We start from the raw sequence: 25,154 nt of genomic DNA, 5'->3' as shown, positions 1-25,154 counted from the left end.
TCTTGTCTTTGTCCCTTTTGGTCTTTCTTTTCCAAAGAGACCCTCCCTTTTTTAAGATTTTATTTATTTATTTGTCAGAGAGAGAAAGAAAGAGAGGGCACAAGCAGGGGGAGCAGCAGGCAGAGCAGGTTGAGGGAGAAGAAGGCTCCCCGCTGAGCAAGGAGCCTGATGTGGGACTCAATCCCAGGACCCTAGGATCATGACCTGAGCCAAAGGCAGATGCTTAACCAACTAAGCCACCCAGGTGTCCCCAAAGAGTCTCCTTTAATATTTTTTGCAGGGCTGGTTTAGTGGTCACAAACTCAATTTTTTGGTTGTCTGGGAAACTCTATCTCTCCTTCTATTCTGAATGATAGCCTTGCAGTATAGGGTATTCTTGGTTATAGATTTTTCCCATTCAACATGTTGAATATATCATACCACTCCCTTCTGGCCTGCCATGTTTCTGTTAAGTGATCTGCAGCTAGCCTTATTGGTCTTCCTTTTCAAGTTAAGGACTTCTTTTGTCTTGCTGTTTTTAAGGTTTTTTTCTTTATTGCTATATTTTGCAAATTTATTTACAATGTATCTTGGTGTTGGCCTGCTTTTGTTGATTTTGATGGGATTTCTCTGTGCCTCCTGGATCTGGATATCTGTTTCCGTCTCCAGATTAGGGAAGTATTTAGCTATTATTTCCTCACATAAACTTTCTGTCCCCCTTTTCTCTTCTTCTTCTGGAACTCTTATAATATGAATGTTATTATGTTTGATGGTGTCACTGAATTCCCCACGTCTATTCTTGTGTTCCATAATTCTTCTTTCTCTCTTTTGTTCACTTTCATTATTTTCCATTTTGTCTTCTACATCACTTATTTATACCTCTGCTTTTTCCATTCTTGTATTCATTGCATCAAGCTGTTTACAATCTCAGTTATTGCATTCTTCATTTCTGACTGATTCTTTTTTAACTCTTTAATCTCTGTGGTAAGGGTCTCCCTGAAGTCTTCCATTATTTTCTCAAGCCCAGTGAGTATCCTTATGATCTTTGCTTTAAATTCTCCATCAGGCATGTTACTTAGATCTGATTCACTTAGATCTCTGGCTGTGACCTTATCTGTTCTTTCATTTAGGATGAATTCCTCTATCTTGTTATTTTATCAAAGTCTCTGCCTTCTTCTCTGTGTTAGAAAAGCCAGTTATGTTTCCTGCTCCTGAGAGTAAGGGCTTTATGAGGAAGAGGACATGTAGTGTCCAGAGACTGGCATTTCAGGCAGTGTCTCTGGTACATACTGTGTGCACTCTGCTGTTGTGTTTTGGCTGCTCTATCCTTCAGGCTAGCTGTATGCAGAGGCTCTACTTGTCTGCAGTGGGTAGTGTTTGGTCCTTGGGCAGAATGTGGTGAGTTTTAACTAGTTGTGCCATGGTTTGTTTGTTAAATGAGACCTGATGCTACTTCCACTAGAACTGAAGCCCTGCAGAACTCTCTGGTTGAGAGATGTGGTGTGGGCAGGGGTTTCTGCTGGTCTTCTGAGGAAAGGGCCCACTGTGCTGAACCTGAGGGAAGCTTGATTGAGAAGGGCAGTCCCATCAGAGCACAGTGGTGTGAGAATTAGTGTAAGCAAGTCAGGGAACAAGTGTGGGCTCTGTGCTGCTTCCCACAGGTGGCTCTTTGTTTATGCTAGGGGGCGGGGGAGGGAAATGGCACAAGCCAGCTCCTTTGTCCCTGGACAGGTATCTCCATGAAGACTATCCCTCAGGTACTCTCTCAAAGTGGAAATAATCTCCCTCCTGTATGCCCCAGGTATTCTTCACATTGCTGTTTCTACTCCATATGCCCTCGGGTTGTTAGCCTGCCTTACCTCCAGGAGTAAGGTGATGCCCACAGGACTCTATCCCAGCCAAGCCTTCCAACCTTTAAAATTCCTGGCTTTAAGCCCTGCTGGTTGCAACAACTCATGAAAATCAGCCCCTCTCATTTTCCCTGCCAATGGCTTAGGGAAACATTCTCTTTGTGCATTCCCTTGTGTGCTCCTTTCTGTCTCCTCCTTATCTGCATCCTTGGTTCCTTTCCCCCACAGAAGCTGCAATCCATTTCTCCTCCAAGCCATGTCTCTGCACTTCCTACCTTCTTTGATGTGGCTTTTCTCTCCTTTTAGTTGTGGATTTTGTTCTTCAGTCTTCAGGTTGATTTTTGGGGTATGTAGAATAATTTGATAGTTATCTAGTTGTGTTAATGGGATGAGACAAGCCTAGGCTTCTCCAGGTTAATTTCTGGGGTATGTAGAATGATTTGATAGTTATCTAGTTGTGTTCATGGGATGAGACAAGCCTAGGCTTCTCCTATTACTCCACAATCTTCTCCTGGGAAATTATATAACTCTTAAGTATATATACATATATATACATATATGTGTGTGTGTGTAAATATTTGTGACTTTGGATTTAGCAATGTATTCTTAGATATGACACTAAAGCATAAGCTACAAAAGAAAAAAAATGGAACAGCTGGGCTTCTTCAAATTTTAAAACTCTTGTATGAGGAAAGATCCTGTCAATAAATTTAAAATATAAACCACATAATGGGAGAAAACTTTTTCATGTTGTATATCTGAAAATGATCTAATATACAGAATATATAAAGAACTCCCAAAACTCAACAAGAAAACAATCCAATTTTCTTAAAAAAATAGGAAAATGGAGTCAAGCTTGCCTCAGTCCAAGTAGGGTAGGCTCTTCCCCCAGAAGACCAGCACAAAACCCTGCCCATAGCAAAACCTTTGGGATGTAGAAAAAGTGGTTCTGCAAGGGAAGTATATAGCAATACAGGCCTACCTCAAAAAGGAAGAAAAACCTTACACCTAAAAGGGACTAGAAAAAGAACAACAAATGAAGCATAAAGCCAGCAGAAGGAGGGAAATAAAAAAATATTAGAGCAGAATTTAGAGATGATATAGAAACTAAAAAATAGTAAAACATATTAATGAAACCAGGAGCTGGTTTTTTGAAAAATATAATAAAATCGATAAAACCTCTAGCCAGACTTTTCAAGAAGAGAAGAAACGCAAATAAATAGGATCACAAATGAGAGAGGAGAAATAACAACCAATACCACAAATATATAAACAATTATAAGAGAATATTATGAAAAACTCTATGCCAACAAATTGGAAGAAATGAATAAATTCCAAGAAACATATGAACTATCAAAACTGAAACAGAAAGTAATAGAAAACTTGAACAGACTGATAACCATCAAAGAAATTGAATCACTAATCAAAAAACCCCCAACAAACAAAAGCCCAAGGAGAGGTGGCTTCACTGGCATATTCTACTAAACATTTAAAGAAGAGTTAATACCTATTCTTCTCAAACCATTCCAACAAACAAAAAAGGAAGGAAAACTTTCACATTCATTCTATGATGCCAGCATTACCCTGATACCAAAACCAGATAAAGACACTGCAAAAAAAGAGAACTACGGGCCAATATCCCTGATGGACATGGATGCAAAAAAGTCTCAAAAAAAAAATTACTAGCATACCAAATTCAACAATACATTAGTGATGTGATGAAAATTTAAAAATAAAATTAAATAAAATTCACCACAATAAAGTGGGACTTATTCCTGGATTGTGATGGTGGTTCAATATTCCTAAATTAATCAGCATGATATACCACATTAATAAAAAAAGGATAAGAACCATATGATCCTTTTAATAGATGCAGAAAAAGCATTTGACAAAGTACAACATACACTCATGATAAAACCCTCAACAAACCCTCAGTAAAGGCCATATACAAAAAACCCACAGCTAATATCATCATCAGTGGAGAAAACCTGAGTTTTTCCTCTATGGGGATGTCCCCTGTAACTATTGTTCTTTAACATAGTACTGGAAGTACTAGCCACAGTAATTAGACAACAAAAAGAAAAAAAGGCATCCAAATCAGCAAGGAAGAGGGAAAACTTTCACTATTTGCAGATGAAATGATAGTGTATGCAAAACCCTGAGAGATACCACCAAAAAAGTGCTAGAACTGATACAGAAATTCATTAAAGTTGGAGGATACAAAATCAATGTACAGACATCTGTTGTATCTCTATACCAATAATGAAGCATCAGAAAGAGAAAGTAAGGAATCTCATTTATAATTGTACCAAAAAACCATAAGATACATAGGCATAAACATAACCAAAGAGTTGAAACAACTGTACTGTGAAAATTTTAAAACCCTGATGAAAGAATTTGAAGATGATACAAAGAAATGGAAAGACATTCCATGCTCATGGATCTGAAGAACAAATATTTTTAAAATGTCTACACTACAGGCGCCTGGGTGGCTCAGTTGGTTAAGCAACTGGATGGAATTAAGGAGTTCACTTGTGATGAGCACCAGGTGTGTGGAAGTGCTGAATCAATATATTGTATACCTGAAACTAATATTACACTGCATGTGAACTAACTGGAATTTAAGTAAAAACTTATAAAAACAGGTAACACATTGTTAAAATCAGAAATGTGAGGACATTACTACTATGTTTATAGAACTAAAAGACTATAAGAGGGTACTATGAAAAATTTCATGCCAAAAAAAATTGAATAATCTATATTAAATAGACAAATATATAGAAACACACAATCTACCAAGACTAGATCAAGAAGAAATAGAAAATCTCAGTATACCCATAATAGTAAGGAGATTGAATCATTGATTTAAAAACCAGCCTAACAAGAATAGCCTTGGGCCAGATCACCTCACTGGAGAATTCTACTAAACATATAAAGAAAAATTAATACCAATCATTCTCAAACTCTTTCAAAAAATTGAATTAAAAAATTGAATAGAAATGCATACTCCCTAACTCATTCTATGAGACCAGCCTTAATCTGATACCAAAGTCTTCCTAGTATACCTGAAGACAATTCCTCTACCAGATCTTGGATTTATCCACTCCAGAGTTGCTTTTTCCATAGAACCAGATCCAAACTGCCACTCCATTAACACCCAGTCCCCAGAAAAGCATACAGCTCTCCATTTGCAATCTTCTACATGGTCATACCCATCTTTGATCCTCTTTATTACTACAACCAGGCTTCTTTTTTTTTATTCCACCACACAGGGATTTTCCTCATTTTCTTTCAAACAGGCCCTTAATACTTCAGCCACTTCAGAATCCTGGTCTTCAATATAATCAAACACCTCTGTCAGCTCCAAGCACAACAGTGTCCTCCTCATTATCATTACAGGCAAGTCTTTGGACAGCCCCACCTACATTGAGTCCTTCCTATTACCATAGGCAGCCTCTAGTTAGTCCCACCCACACTAAGGTTTCTTCTATTCTTTATTGAAAGGCTTCTAATTATACCCTTCCAAACTAGGGTTTGTATAAACAGGTATCCGGACAGTTCCACCCACACAAAAGTTCTCCTCTATTGGCATACCTATACCAGGATTCTTTACCAGAAGTTCTCTATTCATCTCAGTACATACCAGGGCCTTCCTTATTATGCAGACAGTCCTATGCTCACTCTTGCTGACACCAGGGTCTTATTTTTCCATTAGGAGGCCTCTCATCAGGCCTGCCCACAACAATGATGTTTCGCCTTTTTATAGGCAGTCTGTGAACAGCCTTCCCCACATAAGGGTCCTCTTTATCATACAAGCAGGCTGCTGGGTAGCCTGCCTACCCTAGCGTCTTGTCTCATTTCTATTGGCAGGCCTCCAGTTAGCCCTGCCCACATCATGATGTTTCTCTTTTCCATGGGTCAGTTTGCTCACGTCACATTCTTCATCGTATAGGAAGACGCATGGAGAGCTCCGCCTTATGACCGTGTGTGTTTTTTGCTTTGGCGGATTTTCGAGTTAGTGCGGCCATAGTAAGTACTTATTTTGGCAGTCTTATGATCAGCTCTGTCACATCAGGGTCCTCCTCATCACTACAGGTAAGCTTTTAGTCATCGCTACCTACACCTGCGTCCTCTCCTCACTATGGTCAGCCTTCTGATTGACCATAGTTTACCGTAACTTTATACAACTTAATTTTTTTCACCAACAGTTCTGGTTTGCATCCAGTCTTCTTACAAATAATTTATTCTTTGTGAAAGCTGCATGGTATTTTTTTTTTTTTGGTAACTGTGTTTAGTTCACTTATTTCCATATTGATAGGCATTTAGCTATTTTTCAGCGTTCCAAGCAGTATTATAAGGAGAACCCTCTTACATGTTTCCTTAAACACACTTACAAATATTTTCTTCTTTTTTTTAAAGATTTTATTTATTTATTTAACAGAGAGGGACACAGCGAGAGAGGGAACACAAGCAGGGGGAGTGGGAGAGTGAGAAGCAGGCTTCCCGCGGAGCAGGGAGCCCGATGCGGGGCTCGATCCCAGGACCCTGGGACAATGACCTGAGCCGAAGGCAGACCCCTAACGACTGAGCCACCCAGGCGCCTCCACACTTACAAATATTTTCTAGGATACACATGTAGAAGTAAAAATTGCTGAATCTTAAGGTAGTCAGATTGTAACTTTTAATAAACACTGACAAATTGCCCTTTAAAACAGCTGCACTAATTTACACTCCCAGTAGTGGATGAGAGTGTTTCCCGCTACTTATCAAAGCTTGATGTTATTGTTTCTTAATTTTTTGCCAAAATGATGGGTATGAATTAGTATCTCATAATTGATTCATTTTTCCCACATTATAAACACAGTTGAAACTCCCTATATACTCCTCCCTTTTAGAAAATAATTCTATTTTCTTTTTTCCTTTTGCATAGTTTTAAACATTCTCTACACGTTTTTGAATCTACATATTTAAAATGGTATTGTGTTGCAGCTTTTAAAACTTCATTTAAATGATGGCATATAGTATATATTCATTTACAACTTTTTCATTCGAAATTATGCTTTTGAAATTAAGCCATATTGATCTGTGTAGCTTTGGTACATTATTCTAATATTAGAATAATCTATTATAATGATTGTACCCTAATTTATATATATACATTTTTTAATCTACTATGAACATTTAGGTTGTTACCTAGTTTTCATTTGCCTTTCAAACAAAAAAGAATTCTCAGGTAGTAAGTTTCAACTATCTTTAAATTTACTAGATATTGTTAATCTTTTTTTTTTTTTAAAGATTTTATTTATTTATTTGAGACAGAGAGAATGAGAGAGAGAGAGAGAGCATGAGAGGGGGGAGGGTCAGAGGGAGAAGCAGGCTCCCTGCCAAGCAGGGAGCCCAATGCGGGACTCGATCCAGGGACTCCAGGATCATGACCTGAGCCGAAGGCAGTCGCTCAACCAACTGAGCCACCCAGGCGCCCTAGATATTGTTAATCTAATGGTTTGTAACATCATCTTATTTTTGTTTTAATTTGCATTTCTCTGATTACTAGTGAAGCTTAACTTTTATTTATAATGGAGTGTGTGTGCATCTGTGTGTGTGTGTGGCTGTGAGTTTAAAATTTTTATGTAATCTGTTCTTTTGTATTTCTAAGAAGTTCTTCTCCACTCCAAATGCATAAACATATTTATTCCCCTGGATTTTCTTTTTTAAAAATTTCAGTTTTGATTTTCATATTTAGGTTTTTCTTTATTCATTTAACTGATATTTATTGATCATTTATTTTAAGCCCAGCACTCTTCTAGGCACTTTTCATTGAAAACAGACAAACAAACACAGACAACAAATCTCTGTCTTTATTGACCTGAGGAGGCAAAAAGACAATGAGATAAATAATAGAATTTTATAGCATGTTAAGGAATGATAAGTGCTAAGGAGAAAAACAAAGAAGAATAGAGTAATGATGATGGGGTTTGTTTCTGTACTCTTATGTTCTTGGGCCTTTTTGTCTTCCCTCTTTTAATAACAGTCTTAATTTACTGTAGCTTTATACTAAGTCTTAGAATCTGGTAAGGCAATTCTCCTCACTGTATTTTCTTTATTGTGTCTTAGGTATTCCAGGCCTTTTGCTCTTCCCTTTAATATGAAGATCAACTTGAAAAGTTGCTTTTTTAACAATCCTTTGGGGATTTTGACTGGAATGACAATTTTTAGAGTAAATTGCAGAATATTAACATTTCTTATAATACTGAGCCATCCAATATGTAAATATGGTATATCTCTTGATTTTATCTTATGTCTTTTAATAAGATTTATTCATTTTGTTGGTTTTTCTACTTTCATTTGTGGGAAAAATAATCTATAATATGTTTTGCTTGTCAACAAAATTGTTCATTTACAGCTATAAATTCCATTCTAAATTCTGCTTTACTGTATCTCACAAGTTTCAGAATATAGTGTTTCTGTTGCTGTTTGGGTTTGAATATATTGTAATTTTCATTTTGAACTCTTATTTAACCAAAGAGATTTTAAGGAGTGATTTTTGAAGTTTCTAAGCAATGTTTTACTTTATTATTATTTTCCTATATTTCATGGCTAATGGAATTGTGATCAAAGAACATAGATTATTCAAAATTTTTGAGACTTCTTAGTGACCTACTGTGTGGTAAATTTTTTGTAAATTCTTGAAATGAATGTAGATGTTCTATTTTTTGGGTGAAGAGTTGTATCTTTCTATATATAGGTCTATTTTCTATGCTTGTATTGCTCAAAACTTTTGTCCTTATTATTTTTTCTTCCTCATTTGTTTATGATGGAGGGGGGTATAATTCTCCGTCTTGTTTGTGTAGCACCTCTATTATTGATGCTTTTTATCCCTTTAATTCTGTTTTCTCTAATATTAATTTTGCCAGACCAACTTTTTTTATTTGGTCATTATCAACTTTTATTATGCTTCAATATTTTCATGTGATTTTGTTTTAGGTATAGTTCTTATAAATAGTGTATAACTGGATTACAAAAGAAAACTATTATGGCAATCTTGTTTTCGTTAAGTGGGATTAACTTGTTTACAATTGTTATGCTTATTGATATATTTTGACTCATTTCTACTCTTTTTTTGTTTGTTTTTGGTTAACATCAGCTTTTTGGCTTCTTTGTCACATTACTTCTGCTGATTTGAATGCTATATATTATATTTATATCTTACTGCTTGTCCTTAAATATTTTAGATATATACATAAATATAAAATTGTCAAAGTCTGAAGTCATTCAATATTTCTATCCTCTTAACTATGGCAAATGCTTTAGTATGCATGAACTATTCACTGTACCCATTCTTATTTTTGGATAGAATTTTAGTTTGCCATTTGAAACACAAAAATCACTTATAATTTTATAGTCATATTAAACATAGTTTATCAGTTGCTTTGCTCATCATTGGTTCCCTTTTCCCCCTATATTTTCTCTCTGGCTTCATTTCCCTTATTGCTAAAATACATGGCTTACATGTGTATGTAATGACATTGAATAGGTGATTAACTCTCAGTGAAAACTGAAAATGTCTTTATTTTGCCCTTACACTTGATTAGTTGGGTACAAATATCCAGGTTGACTTCAGCATGTGTAAATATTTCTAGCATCCATTATTTTTTTATTATGTTATGTTAGTCACCATACAGTACATCATTAGTTTTTGATGTAGTGTTCCATGATTCATTGTTTTCATATAACACCCAGTGCTCCATGCAATACATGCCCTCCTTAATACCCATCACCAGGCTAACCATCCCCCTATCCCCCTCCCCTCTAAAACCCTCAGTTTATGTCTCAGAGTCCATAGTCTCTCATGGTTTACCTCCCCTTCCAGATTTCCTCCCTTCATTTTTCCCTTCCTTCTCCTAATGTCCTCCATGCTATTCCTTATGTTCCACAAATAAGTGAAACCATATGATAATTGACTTTCTCTGCTTGACTTCTTTCACTTAGCATAATCTCCTCCAGTCCCATCCATGTTGATGCAGAAATTGGGTATTCGTCCTTTCTGATGGCTCAGTAATATTCTACTGTATATATGGACCACATCTTTATCCATTCTTCTGTTGAAGGGCATCTCGGCTTTTTCCACGATTTGGCTATTGTGGACATTGCTTCTAGCATCCATCATTGCCGGCTTTTTTGGGACACCTGGGTGGCTCAGTCGGTTAAGCATCTGCCTTTGGCTCAGGTCATGATCCCAGGGTCCTGGGATCGAGTCCCGCATTGGGGTCCTTGCTCAGCAGCAAACCTGCTTCTTCCTCTGCCTGCCACTCCTCCTGCTTGTGCCCTTGCTCTCTCTCTCTGACAAATAAATAATATCTTTAAAAAAGGAAGTATTTTTATAGTAACTCTTAAGATTATTGCTTTATCATTATTATTACTTTTATTTATTTTTTTTGAGAGAGCACACAAGCGGGGGGGGAGGGGCAGAGGGAGAGGGGCGAGGAGACTACCTGCTGAGTAGGGAGCCTGACATGGGGCTCGATCCCAGGACCCTGGAATCATGACCTAAGCCGAAGGCAGATGCTTAACTGACTGAGCCATGCAGCACCCCTATTATTATTATTATTGTATAATTCTTTTTACATAAAGTACAAGTACAGGTACAAGTAATTTATGATCATAGAAGACAGAAAGTAATTGCAAGGGTGAGTAAAGATGGGCTGGAAAGGGGGATGAGAAGACCCTCTGTGGTGATAGAAATGTTTCATATCTTGTTCTGGATAGTGGTTATGTGGGCGTATACAATTGTCAAAATTCATCAAATTGAATATTTATGTTCTATGCATTTTAGTGTATGTAAATTATTTCTTAATTAAAAAAAAACTTTGAGGGGCACCTGGGTGGCTCAGTCGGTTAAGTATCTGCCTTTGGCTCAGGTCATGGTCTCTAGGTCCTGGGATGGAGCCCTGCATCCGGCTCCTTGCTCAGCAGGGAGTCTGGTTGTCTCTCTCTCTCTGCCTCTGCCCCTCCCCCCTGCTCATTCTCTCTTTCTCTCAGATAAAGAAGACCTTTAAAAAAATAAAAAAAAATAAAAAACTTCGATAATGCTTCAGAACCTTCTGTTAAACTTCCTGCAAGGAGCTCTCAGCACCCTTTGAGGCAGAGCTGATTGCTCAACCATTATACTGTGCATCACAATGAACAGAATTCCTTCAAAAGAATGAAACAGATCATATGAATCTACATCTTCTCCAAATTTCACACTTAGTTTTGACTCAAACTGGGCTGTACTCTCCATTGTCATTGTTATTTTGTAAGTGAGCCAGTGGTTCTGTTTCTTCACTCTGGCTTTATCTAAACTAAAGTCTTAGCTTCAGCAATTAGCCTAGTCCCAACACAGCTTGTATGAGCATCAGTATCTGGCTTTCGCACTGCTGCAGGACAGTGGGAACTAATGCTCTTCTCTATAGCTAGGCATACACACTTCTGAAGTCTAGCTATGGAACAAAGCTTGATCATCTCAGTGGCGTATTGTTTCCTTTCATTGTGTACATTTTTTTTGAGAGAGAGAGTGCACGTGCATGCTTGATGTGGGGTGAGGTGGGGAGGAGCAGAGGGAGACAGAGGGAGAGAATCTTAAGCATGCTCCACCCTGAACATGGAGTCCGACACAGGGCTCCATCTCATGACCCTGAGATCATGACCTGAGCCAAAATCAAGAGTTAGTGCTCAACTGACTGAGTCACCCAGGTGCCCCTCATTTTGTACATTTTTAATATGTTAGCTCTTTATCTCTTTGAGTATCCTAAACATACTTATTTTCCAGGTGGGTCCATAATATTATTACTATCTGGAGTCAATTAATGATTTGGTTGTTAATTGTTCTTGTTATTAAATTTCTTCATGTATTTTAAGATTTTAGTTTTCAGCTTAATTTGAATGAAAGGTTTCTGTTCCCTGTATCTCATCTACCTCTTTTCATTAGTCTGTGCTTACCCATCCCTATCTAGAGTTTTTTAGTTGCTTCCTCCCAGTCCTCCAGGCTTCAATCCAGATTAGATCTCAGAATGGCAGTTTTGAGTTCCTACCTTGTGATGTTACTGAGGATACCACAAATCCAGGAGATCCATTAGAACCAGTTACCATAGCTAGTGAACAGTGTGACTCAGCATCTGGTTGCAAGATTTTTATGTGACTTTCTTCTTTGTCAGACCTGCAGTTTGCCAGGGTTTGACAGCTATATTTTTTAGCTTCTTTTTACAAGCAGAGTTAGCCCCACTCTAGTCCTTGACTTTAGGTCTTGTTTCCCCCAAAGAAACCAAATGCCTGACTCTCATTTCCCACTTGATAATCCAGAGCCCAACAAGCCAACGGCTTCAGTCCCACACATTATTTTTTATTTCTGGCCTAATGAGATACTTGTATTTAAGCTTGACTATCTTTCATGGTCTGTCTGTCTATGTAATTCTATCCATTATTTCTTACATGTTTGCAGCAAAGAGGAGGGGGTTACCAAACTTTGTGAAATCACTGTGCTGTATTGACCTGGCTACAATATATGTTTAAAAAATATACATATGTTGGTGTAACTTGTCCTCTTCAGAATAACAAAAAACAGCTGAGATTGTGTAAAACATGTACTGTACTTAGGATCCTGACTCTAATCTCTCTGTATGTTTTTGACAAGTCACTTAATCCTTATTATAGAAGAACAGCTTCTTTGCATTAAGCTGTGCGAAACTCACCAGAGGATGTAGCTCTCTTGACAAAGTTTTCATTTCTTTTTATGTTTTATTTTGTCTTGTAGAAAGTTCCCTTCCCCTTCACAGGCACTTGAGGTTGAACCCTTGGAAAGGAAAACAAGCAGTAAGTGAAATTCAAAGTGTCTCATAATGCTTTGAAAAAAAAGTATTCTAAATAAAGAGGTGTTTTGCTCCCGCAAGTTCAGAACCCTCAAAGCTTTGAAATAAAGACTCAAAGTTTTGTTGGGTTGAGGTTTTTTGAGCTCAGATTGTGGCTCCCAAACTAGGAGTTAGAATCCAATCTCATGATTGCTGAATTAAGTAAGCATTCCATGAATAGTCATTAAAATAAATCTTATTTGTTTTACAATATAATTTCTGTGTGATATATTCATGTTTAGGAGCCATGTTCCCCTTAAAAAGAATAACATAAACAAAAACATATATTTATAGAACTTATTATGTGTCAGATATTAAAACTAGATCTTCATATACATTATACATTCATTAATGATATACATTGTTTCATTTGATATTTTCAATAACTTGTTCAGGTATATTTTTTGTTTTTTCATTATCCCATTTTATACGTGAAGAAACTGAAGTAAGGTGTAGCAGAGATAAGTTGGTAGGTCAAATGGCAATGATTTATTTCAATAGCCTATTATAGTTTGCTGTTTGAACAAGCCCAGCTACTTTAAACTTAAAATGTCCAAAATTGAACTATTGTTTTTGGTTCATGTGAGAACAGTGAGGGAGGTCTCCAGGAGCTTGAAAAGTCAATCTAATTGCTGGAAAGAGAATCTAATGAAAATAGTGTTAAAATAGTAAAATCTTTCATAGATTCTTTAGCATCCAATGGCTTTTGTTTATGAAGAGAAATATTTGCTACTATTTGTGCTTTGTTTACTGCTCAATTTTATTAAATTAAAACAGCTAATAAGCATAACTTTTAAAGCTAATTTTTATTGACCATCTGAACATTGTGTACCAATTTGATGAATTAAATTTCCTAAAAGTTTTAAACTGTAATACATGCAAATTTAACATGGCTTTTTTTGTAAACACTTTAGACAGCTTGAATAACATTTGAAACATACACAAATGCAATGATTACAGATATATTCATGGTCTTACATTTAAGCCTATTTTAAAATATGAACACCAAGGTTTAATTTATTTCTACCCCTATTTTCCTTTTTTAAGTTGTTACACTTCTTTTGATATCTTACTACAATTTCAGTAATTTTATTATTTTTACCTTTTCTTAGGATTTCTATCATCTATCACCCATTTGAGAGGAAAAGAGAAATACCATCTCAGACAAGCTGAGGTAACAGTATTTGTTATCAATAATTAATTCTTTGGGGGCTCATAGGGCATAGTTCAATCTTAACATGAGACATTGGCTAAAATCCTTTTAGTAATAATATTTTATTTGTTATTTCATGACATTTCTGATTCTCTGTCATGCAATGTTTTTTTGGGGGGGGGCTAACTTTTCTTTAACACGAATAAACATTTCTTAATTTTTGCATGTTGGCAGTACCCATTATCCTGCCTTTTTGCTATATTTATCTAGTTTATAAGTACTATTAAGGTTTATGTTTTTTATTTGTATTTTATTATAGTTAGTAGGGCTTTCTAAATAATTCATTTCCTAGAAGATGAGAGATTGAGTCTTCCTAGGTAGTTCTCTTCTTTACACTATATTGTTAACCATCTTGCAAAACCTTATTGGACCTACTTCTGCTTGATTATTATGTTTGACCATCAGTGCTAATCTGTTTTACCAGTTCTTAGTATACATGACTGCTGTTCTATGTGTGAATTAGAAAAAAAGATGCCCTCTCTAAGAAAATGTGAATTGTGGACACATGGCATCTGGATGGCTCCTCTGTATGAATTAGAAAGAAGCACTTACTATGGACTGATATATCCCCAGGACCAGGGTGCATGGTTTGGAAAACAGCTCAGGCACCATACAGCTATATGCAGTACTCATTGGTGTGGTACCTATTTTTCTGGAAACACATATGGCTTACTCATTGTTTCTCATGCATTCTTTTCTGCTTACCTTCCAACAGAAACAAGTACATATCTATACTTTATAAATAAACATTGACTTAAAATGTAAAAAAATACCCATGTACATTTAAGAATTTCCTATGTAAAAACAAGAAAACTTAAATATCCTATGGCATTTGCTCTTTTTTTGTTACAATTACCTTTTAAAAGAATTTGAGGTACCATTATGTACTCATAGCTCTTTACAGACTAAACCAGTGTCAATTAATCATAATATATGTGTCAAAAAGTTACAGTTTGGCAGCAGGAGCCCCTTGAAGTTGATTTTCCATCCTGTTAACACTGGCCCTGACATTCTTGAAAGCATTTTTGTTTGTAACAAGAGGATTTATTTATTAGATGTATCTGATTTTTTTTTCCTGTCCCAAAACATGTATTAATTACTCTCCTTACCAGTCCTTTTAGTAGAGACCAGTCTGGGCATAAGAATGCTTTTGGAAATTGATGGCATGCAAAAGTGCTATTTCTGCTGCTGCTATTGGGTCATTAGTGTGTGTGTCTATGTGTAAGAGAAAGAGAGAACAGGCATGAGCATGCACACACTGGAAAATATATTTCTAAAATCATTATGAGTTCCCTCCACTTTTTCCAACTTATTATGTTATTGTACCTGCTTTGCTTATTAATTGATTTCATCAATCACTAACACTTTTCCTACATTAACACTTGGAATGGATAGGAGCCTGAAAATCAGGATACTCACCCACAAACATGAGTTTAAATAGTTTTCCTAAGCATATGCAAAATGCTCCAACCTCCTTTTTTCAAGCACACTTAAGAAACAAGTTACCAAGCATTTGATTGCCATGTGCTAACCCGTCTCTGCTCTTGGGTTATATGTTTTTAAACCTTAGCTCAAGCATCTCCTATGGGGAACACTTGTGATTTCTATTATTTGGGTTAGATTTTCCTTCTCTATGCTCTCTTAGTATAGTGTCTAGCACTCATTACACTGTACTTTAATTTTCTGTTTACTTGTCTTACTGATCTGTCAGACCTGTTACATATGCTTGGAACACAGTAGATGCTCAGTTAGATTAAATGCTTTAATGAGGCTCAAAGAAATAAAATACAAGATAGCCTGGTTTTACTAGCCAGTCCCTAAAGATTGGATTGTGTTCCCTGGTGAAAATAGAAATTTTGTAACACTAGAACTCCCATTTATGGGATAAGGGACTAGTGAGAGCCAACATGATGCCAGACTCTCTGGGATTGTGATAATAAGCTGATTATTTCAGGGCTAGTCTTCTGCTTTGCTCAGGTCAGTGCTCCACTGGGAAGGGGATCCATTAATTCCCTCCCTAAGGGGAGGTAGAAGCAGCACTTTTTATTAGAGAAGGTTTCTTGAGTCTCAAAAGATGAGTAGAAGTTGGCCAAACCAAGGCAATTGGGAATAGGTCATTCCAGGTAGAAGTGGCAACTTGAGCAAGAGAACACAGACAAATGATGGGGGCGGAGTGTGAAAGTCCCGGAAATTCAGTATTTCTGGGATGTAAAGTATGAAGCAAGGAAGCTGAAGTGATAAATTAGTTTAGAAAGGTAAATGAGAGTGGAACTCTGGAGACCTTTTTATGCTGCATTAAGTCATAACATTTTATCTTGGAGCAGAGAAACAGAAGAGATCAGTATAGTGAATAAAAGCACGTGCTCTGCAGACAGGCTGCCTAGATTTGAAACTCAGTTCTGCCTTCCACTAGCTGTGTGACTTAGGGTTTTTGTTCTTTACATTGTTTCTTTGGTAAAGGGAGAATAATAAGAGCACCTATTTCATAGGGCTGTTGTGAATATTAATGAGTTAAATCATATATTGTGCTTAGATAAATAAATATTAAGTTGATGTTATTATTAAACTTTATACACACGCACACACACACACAGTAAAAGATCACTCTGGTAGTCTGTATGGAGGATTCTTTTGAATAGAATAGGATAAGAGAGTGGGAAAACAATAGGGGGATTAGTATGTCCCCCAGTAGCTCCTGTTGATATTTGCTGGACATTTTTGAGGTATATTCCTATCTAATGGTTTTAACAAAGTCACATACTTTATAGATGGATTTTGTGCAGACTCAAGGGATACTTTCCCATTTTGCTTTTTTCCAAGAACAGCTTTGGGATTAATTTACTGGAGAGTCAAACTCGAGTTTTCAGGAACTTGCACATCATAGCTTCTTTGGTCCTACCGTCTTCAGAGTATAATTCAGAACTCAGTTCCTGAGAAGGTGACCTGGAGAGAGGGCAGCCAGCTGTTTTCCAGAGTAGGATTGAAAATAATAACATGGTTGAGTTCTAGCATGGGATTGAGACTAATGGAGATCATCTTCTGATAGTTACCACTTTAACAACTTGGGTTACACATATTGCTGCTTCATTTGTAAAGTATGTTGAATCAAGAGATGATAGGTATAATGAAAGGATCAGAAGACCTGGACTGTGGACCTAGCTCTGCTACTTACTTAGATATGTAGTCTTAAATATCCTGTAGATCTTAGTTCTCTTATCTGTAACATGGGGTTAATGATACCCACTATGTTATCTTGCAGGGCTGTCATGAGAATCAGTTGAGAATCAGTTGAGATCATCTATGTGAAAGCTCTTGGCGAAAGGCACTTTAAAAATGGAATGATTTCTTAAACCATTTAAGAACAACTCAGAAATACAATGTGATCTGTACATCTGTTTGTTCCTTCATTAAATGAACCTAGAAAGCATTGAATGATATGCCAATCAACTTGTTATGAAAGTCACCTTAGTTGGCACATAATTCAAAATGTGTAGGTCATCTTGTGGGGACTCCCTGCTTCCAACGAAAGCTCAGAAATTCTACTTTGAACTTTTTTCCTGCTAAAAACTCTGTTTAGTTACTTCTCTGTTCTGAGCTCTGTTGTAGAACACTGAGACTTCTCCAAGTTTGACCACCAATCAATGAGGTATCCATGCCCCTTTTCCTAGTACTTCTAGCAGGCCGCCTGATAAGTTCCCCAGGTGAGATATACTGGATCAGAAACAGTGCCCCAACAACAGCTTTCAAAAGTGCCTCGGAGACTTCTGTCCTTTTCAAAATCTCTCTCTACCTACCTCTCCACTAAAGATGGACATAAAACTAAAAAATCCTGAATTCTGGTACAGTCTCCATGGCCACGTCCCAGGGCTGCTGGACTGGGACATGGGGAATGAGTTATTCTTGCCATGCACCACAGACCAGTGCCACTTAGCTGAGCAGAACCTTGGCATATATAGACTCCAAGTAATGGAGCCTCCAGAGGTGCCTCAAGAGAGCAGACCCAGTCTGGACAAAGATGGTCCTGACTCTGAACCTAACCTGTGGATGTGGGTAAATCCCAACATCATGTGCCCCCTTGGCAGCCAGGAGACCCTAAAGCCCAGTAGGGAAAAGGATCTGACAAGCATGCTTCCTTACCCTCAGCCACTCCCAAAGGATGAAGAGTCTAACTGCTCAAAGGCCACAGTGATGGAGTCACTGCCAACTTCCTCCAGCAAGAAATCTTCCCCACAGAAATGGTTCACTTATTCCTCTGGTGACTTGGAGCTCACAGAAGAAAAAACGGAGGAACGAGAGGACAACTGCTCTGTGTCTCTTCAATCCCCTAACAAAGGGGAGTGCTTCCAGAACCAGAAATTATGGCAAGGCAACAGCCAGGAGGGGAGGTCCTGGCCCCGCCCCCCCCTCAATTACAGTCACCTAATTGCACTGGCATTAAGAAACAGCCCCCCCTGTGGCCTCAATGTGCAAGAGATCTACAGTTTCACCCGACAGCATTTCCCTTTTTTTTGGACAGCACCAAATGGCTGGAAAAACACCATCCGCCACAACCTCTGCTTCCTGGGCAGCTTTGAGAAGGCACCAGTCAACCTTCAGGATGGAACCAATGCAAAGCCACGGTCTGGCCTCTGGAGGCTTACTGAGGAGGGACATCGTCGTTTTCAGGAGGAGACTCGTGCCTTAGCTTCTGCTCGGAGGGAAAGCATCCAACAGTGCATGAGCCAGCCAGATGTGATGACCTCCCTCTTTGGCCTTTGAACTACCACTTCTCCCTTTTTGGAACACTGCCATCCTTACTGGGTCCACCATTGCCCTGATTGGCCTTCATTAATCCCTAAGCCTACCCTGCCTGTTGGTGACAAGACTGTGTTTAACTACAGCTACGGGAATAGTATTAAATAAACTGAGAGGTGGGTACAGAGGAGGCAGAGCTTAAATCCAGGTGGAGAATCGTGGAAAGTTGCATGAGGACAGTGGCCACTGTTATGCATTTTAAGCAGACACAGGAAATCCTAGGAGTAATAGCATGGAAGCTAAGGAGAGAGGACATATTTCACAAGAAAAGGAATTCTGTTTACTGGAGTGTATACTCACATATGAAAGCAAATGTTGGAGTACCCTGTTTTACATAAAATGCAAGATTGAACCAGGCCTTGAAGAGCCTCAAATGCCATGTGAAGGTATCTATTCATAAAGAAATAGGCATAGTGTTTGAAGCCTAGAGGTTCAAGTATCTCCCTTCTACCATTCATCAGATATATCTCTTTTTTTAATGACTGATTTTACTCTTCAGGGCTTCACTTTTCTCTTTCTGATCCTGGACTTCTCAGCCTGGTTCAGTTGCCAACCAATTCCAGTACTGACAAATAATTCCAAGCAGTTACTTGTAGTTTGTATATTGAAAGCCCTTGAATTGAACCTGTATCAACCCCAAGCCCAAGTTTTGCTTTCCATTCTTTCATTCATCAGAACTTGATTGAGGAAATGCCAAAGTGCACAAGGTCCATCTTAGGTGCTGAAGATAAAAAGTCAGTAGTTTAGTTGGAGACAGACATATAACCAGATATTTGTAATACAAATATAATGAAACAGATGTGCAACATTGTCATGGAAAAGGGGAGACATTTCTCCTGGGAAAGGCATTGAAAAGGAACTATCTTTTGAGTTAGTTTTGAAGAATAAATAGGGATTTGCTGGGCATGTAAACTGAAGAAAAGAGAGTAGAGAGGCAACTGTATAAACAAAGTAATTGCTGTGCTTGGAGGAGTGGTAGGAAGTTCAGTGCAGTTTAGCTATATTAGGGCCAAGAGTGGTGAGAAATGTAGGCAAAAGGCTTTTCTGGTACTACTTAGGTGTTTGGCTTTTACCCTGTGGTCTATTATGAACCAAAAGGTATCAGTGGTTTTACTAAAAAAATAAAAACAACAACGAAAATAAAAACAAACAACAATGAAAAATAAAAACAAAACATTTGGTTTCCTAATTTCAAAATTCTCTTTAACACTTTTTTATACACATAAACTTTCTTTTATCAGATTTAAGCATACTTTTCTGCCTTTCATGTTTTGTTTTGTTTTTTTAAAGATAGAGGTAGAGGTAGAAGAGGAGAGGAAGACAGAGGCAGAGACAGAGAATTCTTTTTTTTTTAAGATTTTATTTACTTATTTCACAGAGACAGATAGCAAGAGCAGGAACACAAGCAGGGGGAGTGGGAGAGGGAGAAGTAGGCTTCCCGCTGAGCAGGGAGCCCGATGTGGGGCTTGATCCCAGGGCCCTGGGATCATCACCTGAGCCAAAGGCAGACGCTTAACGACTGAGCCACCCAGGCGCCCCTCTGCCTTTCATGTTTACATATTATTAAAGATATATCCAAGATAAAATAGATTATTAAGGATGTATTTAATTGCAAAACCTTCAATAATGGGAGTACAAAAATGTCTTGTAAAAGGCAAAAGCAATGAATTCAATATATTGTAAATTATTTGAAAAGTTTACATTTTTTGGTTGTTGTATATTACACCACATACAAAATTGTATATTTAAGTTGAATTCCAAAATAAACAATCAAAGAGTATTCTTCGAAAAAATAATTGTAGATACTACTTCTGTATCATAAGGCCAAAAAAGTTGACAATGTACCTCAGAATTAATAAAATATTCTGGCTATAAGTACTCAGCATTTGGTTTTCATGTTTTTCACAAATAACACTTGTAAGCAAAAGAGCCTGTTGTGAATTCACAAGATTTTTTTCACAAACTACATTTCTAGTGTATACAATATACCTATTCTGCAAATTTTGCACAGTTCAACTTTCTATTTTTAAGTTTTTATTTAAATTCCAGGTAGTGAACATACAGTGTCATATTAGTTTCAGCTGTACAATATACTGATTCCACACTTCCATACAGCACCTGGTGCTCATAAAATGTGCACACCTTAAACCCCATTACCTGTTTAACACATCACCCCATCCACCTCCTCTCTGGTAACCATCAGTATGTTCTCTATAGTTAAGAGTATGTTTCTTGGTTTCTCTCTCTCTCTTTTCCCCTTTACTCATTTGTTTTGTTCCCAATTTTCCACAAATTAGTGAAATCGTATGGTATTTGACTTTCTCTGACTGACATATCTTGCTTATCATAATACTCTCTAGCTCTATTCATGTCCTGGCAACTGGCAAGATTTCATTCTTTTCTATGGCTGAATATTCCATTGCATATATACCACCTTTTTTTATCCATTCATCAGTCAATGGACACTTAGTTGTTTCCATAATGTAGCTATTGTGGATAAGGCGGCTATAAACATCAGGTGCATGTAATCCTTTGAATTAGTGTTTTTGTATACTTTGGGTAAATACCTAGTAGTTAAAATCCTGGATCATAGTGTAGTTCTATTTTTAATATTTTGAGGAACCTCCATACTGTTTTCCAGAGTGGGTGCACCAGTTTGCATTCCCACCAACAGTGCAAGAGGGTTGCTCTTTCTCCACATCCTCACCAATATCTGTTGTTTTCTGTGTTGATAATTTTAGCCATTCTGACAGGTGTGAGGTGATACTTCATTGTACTTTGTATTTCCCTGATAGTCAGTGATGTTGAGCATCTTTCCAAGTGTCTCTTAGCCATCTGGATGTCTTCTTTGGAAAAATGTCTATTCATGTCTTCTGTCCATTGTTAATGGAATTATTCATTTTTTGGATGTTGAGTTTGATAAATTCTTTATATATTTTGAATACTAACCCTCTATCAGATATGTCACATGGAAATATCTCCTCTCGTTCCGTAGGTTGCTTTTTACTTTTGTTGATTATTTCCTTCACCGTGCAGTTTCCAATTTTGATATAGTCCGAATACGTCATGTTTGCTTCTGTTTCCCTTGCCTCAAGAGACATATCTAGAAAGAAGTTGCTACAGTTGATATCAAAGAGGGTACTGCCTGTGTTTTCCTCTAGGATTTTTATGCCTTTTTCACACACTTGGGTTTTTAATACATTTTTTAAATTTTAATTTATTTTATTATGCTATGTTAGTCACCATACTATACATCATTAATTTTTGATGTGGTGATCCACGATCCATTGTTTTCGTATAACACCCAGTGCTCCATGCAGTACGTGCTCTCCTTAATACCCATCACCAGTTTAACCAACCCCCCTCCCCCCTGCCCTGTAAAACCCTGTTTGTTTCTCAGAGTCCATAGTTTCTCATGGTTCATTTCTCCATCCGATTTCCACCCCCTTCATTTTTTCCCTTCCTTCTCCTAATGTCTTCCATGCTATTCCTTATGTTCCACAAATAAGTGAAACCATATGATAATTGACTTTCTCTGCTTGACTTATTTCACTTAGCATAATCTCCTCCAGTCCCATCCATGTTGATGTAAAAGTTGGGTATTCATCCTTTCTGATGGATGAGTAATATTCCATTGTATATATGGACCACATCTTCTTTTTTTTTTTTTTTGCAGTAGAGAGTCTTTTTTTTATTATTCTTATGTTAATCCCCATACATTACATCATTAGTTTTAGATGTAGTGTTCCATGATTCATTGTTTGTACATAACACCCTGTGCTCCATGCAGAATGTGCCCTCCTCAATACCCACCACCAGGCTAACCCATCCTCCCACCCCCCTCCCCTCTAGAACCCTCAGTTTGTTTTTCAGATGGACCACATCTTCTTATCCACTCATCTGTTGAAGGGCATGTTGGCCTTTCCACAGTTTGGCTATTACGGACATTGCTGCTATGAACATTGCATATGGCCCTTTTTGTCACTATACCTGTGTCTTTGGGGTAAATACCCAGGAGTGCAATTGCTGGGTCATAGGGTAGCTCTATTTTTTAAATTTTTGAGGAACCTCCACACTGTTTTCCAGAGTGACTGTACCAACTTGCATTCCCACCAACAGTGTAAGAGGGTTCGCATTTCTCCACAACCTCTCCATCATTTGTTGTTTCTTTCCCTGTCCATTTTTGCCATTCTAACTGGTGTAAGGTGGTATCTCAATGTGGTTTTGATTTGAATTTCCCTGATGGCTAATGATGATGAGAGATAAACTCAAAATGGATGAAAGACCTCAATGTGAGACAGGAATCCATCAAAATCCTAGAGGAGAACATTGGCAGTAACCTCTTTGACATCAGCCACAGCAACTTCATTCAAGATACATCTCCAAAAGCTAGTGAAAGAAAAGCAAAAATGAGCTTTTGGGACTTCATCAAGATCAAAAGCTTCTGCACAGCAAAGGAAACAATCAACAAAACAAAGAGGTAAACCACAGAATGGGAGAAGATATTTGCAAATGACATTACAGATAAAGGGCTGATATCCAAGATCTATAAAGAGCTTCTCAAACTCAACACCCAAAATACAAATAACAACACCCGCCCAAAAAAATAATCAAGTCAAAAAATGGTCAGAAGATATGAAAAGACACTTCTCTGAAGAAGACATACAAATGGTTAACATCATTAGTTTTGGATGTAGTGATCCACGATTCATTGTTTTCATATACCACGCAGTGCTCCATTCAGTACGAACCATCCTTAATACCCATTACTGGGCTAACCCATCCTCCTAACCCCCATCCTTCTAAAAACCTCACTTTGTTTCTCGGAGTCCATAGTCTCTTATGGTTCATCTTACCCTCCGATTTCCCCCCATCATATTTCCCTTCCTTCTCCTAAAGTCCTCCATGCTATTCCTTATGTTCCACAAATAAGTGAAACCATATGATAATTGACTTTCTCTCCTTGATTTATTTCACTTAGCATAATCTCCTCCAGTCCCACCAATGTTGATGTAAAAGTTGGGTATTCATCCTTTCTGATGGCTGAGTAATATTCCATTGTGTATAGGAACCACATCTTCTTTCTCCATCTGTTGAAGGGTATCTCGGCTCTTTCCACAGTTTGGCTATTGCGGACATTGCTGCTATGAACATTGGGGTGCACATGGCCGTTCTTTTCACTACATCTGTGTCTTTGGGGTAAATACCCAGTAGTGCAATTGCTGGGTCATAGGGTAGCTCTATTTTTTTTATGTTATGTTAATCACCATACATTACATCATTTGTTTTTGATGTAATGTTCCATGATTCATTGTTTGCATATAACACCTAGTGCTCCATTCAGTACATGGCCTCTTTAATGCCCATCACCAGGCTAACCCATCCCCCCACCCCCCTTCCTTATAGAACCTTCAGTTTGTTTCTCAGAGTCCATAGTCTCTCATGGTTCGTCTCCCTTAACGATATCCCCCCCTTCATTTTTCTCTTCCTAGTATCTTCTTTTGTTTTTACATATAATGTATTATTTGTTTCAGAGGTACAGGTCTGTGATTCAACAGTCTTATGCAATTCACAGTGCTCATCATAGCACATACCTTCCCCAATGTCTATCACCCAGCAACCCCATTCCTCCCAACCTCCACCACTCCAGCAACCCTCAATTTGTTTCCTGAGATTAAGAATTCCTCCTACCAGTGAGAACATATGATACATGTTTTTCTCTGATTGACTTTTTCGCTCTGCATAATACCCTCCAGTTCCATCCATGTCATTTCAAAAGGCAAGATTTCATTCCTTTTGATGGTTGTGTAATATTCCATTGTATATATATACCACTTCTTCTTTATCCATTCATCTATCGATGGACATCTTGGCTCTTTCCATAGTTTGGCTATTGTGGACATTGCTGCTATAAACACTGGGGTGCAGGTACCCCTTCAGATCACTGCATTTGTATCTTTGGCGTAAATACCCAGTAGTGCAATTGTTGGGTCATATGGTAGCTCTATTATCAACTTTTTGAGGAACCTCCATACTGTTTTCTAGAGTGGCTGCACCAGCTTGCATTACCACCAAGAGTGTAGAAGGGTCCCCTTTCTCCGCATCCCTGCCAACATCTGTCATTTCCTGACTTGTTAATTTTAGCAATTCTGACTGGTGTGAGATGGTATCAAATTGAGGTTTTGATTTGGATTTCCCTGATGCTGAGCGATGTTGAGCACTTTTTCATGTGTCTGTTGGCCGTTTGGATGTCTTCTTTGGCAAAATGTCTGTTCATGCCTTCTGCCCATTTCTTGATTGGATCATTTGTTCTTTGGGTGTTGAGTTTGATCAGATCTTTATAGATTTTGGATACTAGCCCTTTATCTGATACGTCATTTGCAAATATCTTCTCCCTTTCTGTCAGTTGTCTTTTGGTTTTGTTGAATGTTTCTT

At 37.7% G+C, this 25,154-nt stretch overlaps 1 protein-coding gene across 1 annotated transcript; it reads left to right on the top strand.

The window, feature by feature from the left end:
- The first annotated feature begins 17,732 nt into the window (after positions 1-17,732).
- FOXR2 (forkhead box R2) lies at positions 17,733-19,027 on the top strand. The gene has a single exon (XM_006733592.2). The coding sequence runs from the start codon at positions 17,733-17,735 to the stop codon at positions 18,681-18,683; it is 951 nt and encodes a 316-aa protein (XP_006733655.1). The 3' UTR covers positions 18,684-19,027.
- Positions 19,028-25,154: the final 6,127 nt, after the last annotated feature.

The sequence above is a fragment of the Leptonychotes weddellii genome, chromosome X, assembly GCF_054177405.1.
Source record: "Leptonychotes weddellii isolate Sample4059 chromosome X, ASM5417740v2, whole genome shotgun sequence".
Classification (NCBI taxonomy): Eukaryota; Metazoa; Chordata; class Mammalia; order Carnivora; family Phocidae; genus Leptonychotes; species Leptonychotes weddellii.
Note: the sequence above shows the minus strand (reverse complement) of the source record. Positions and strands in the feature narration are given on the sequence as shown.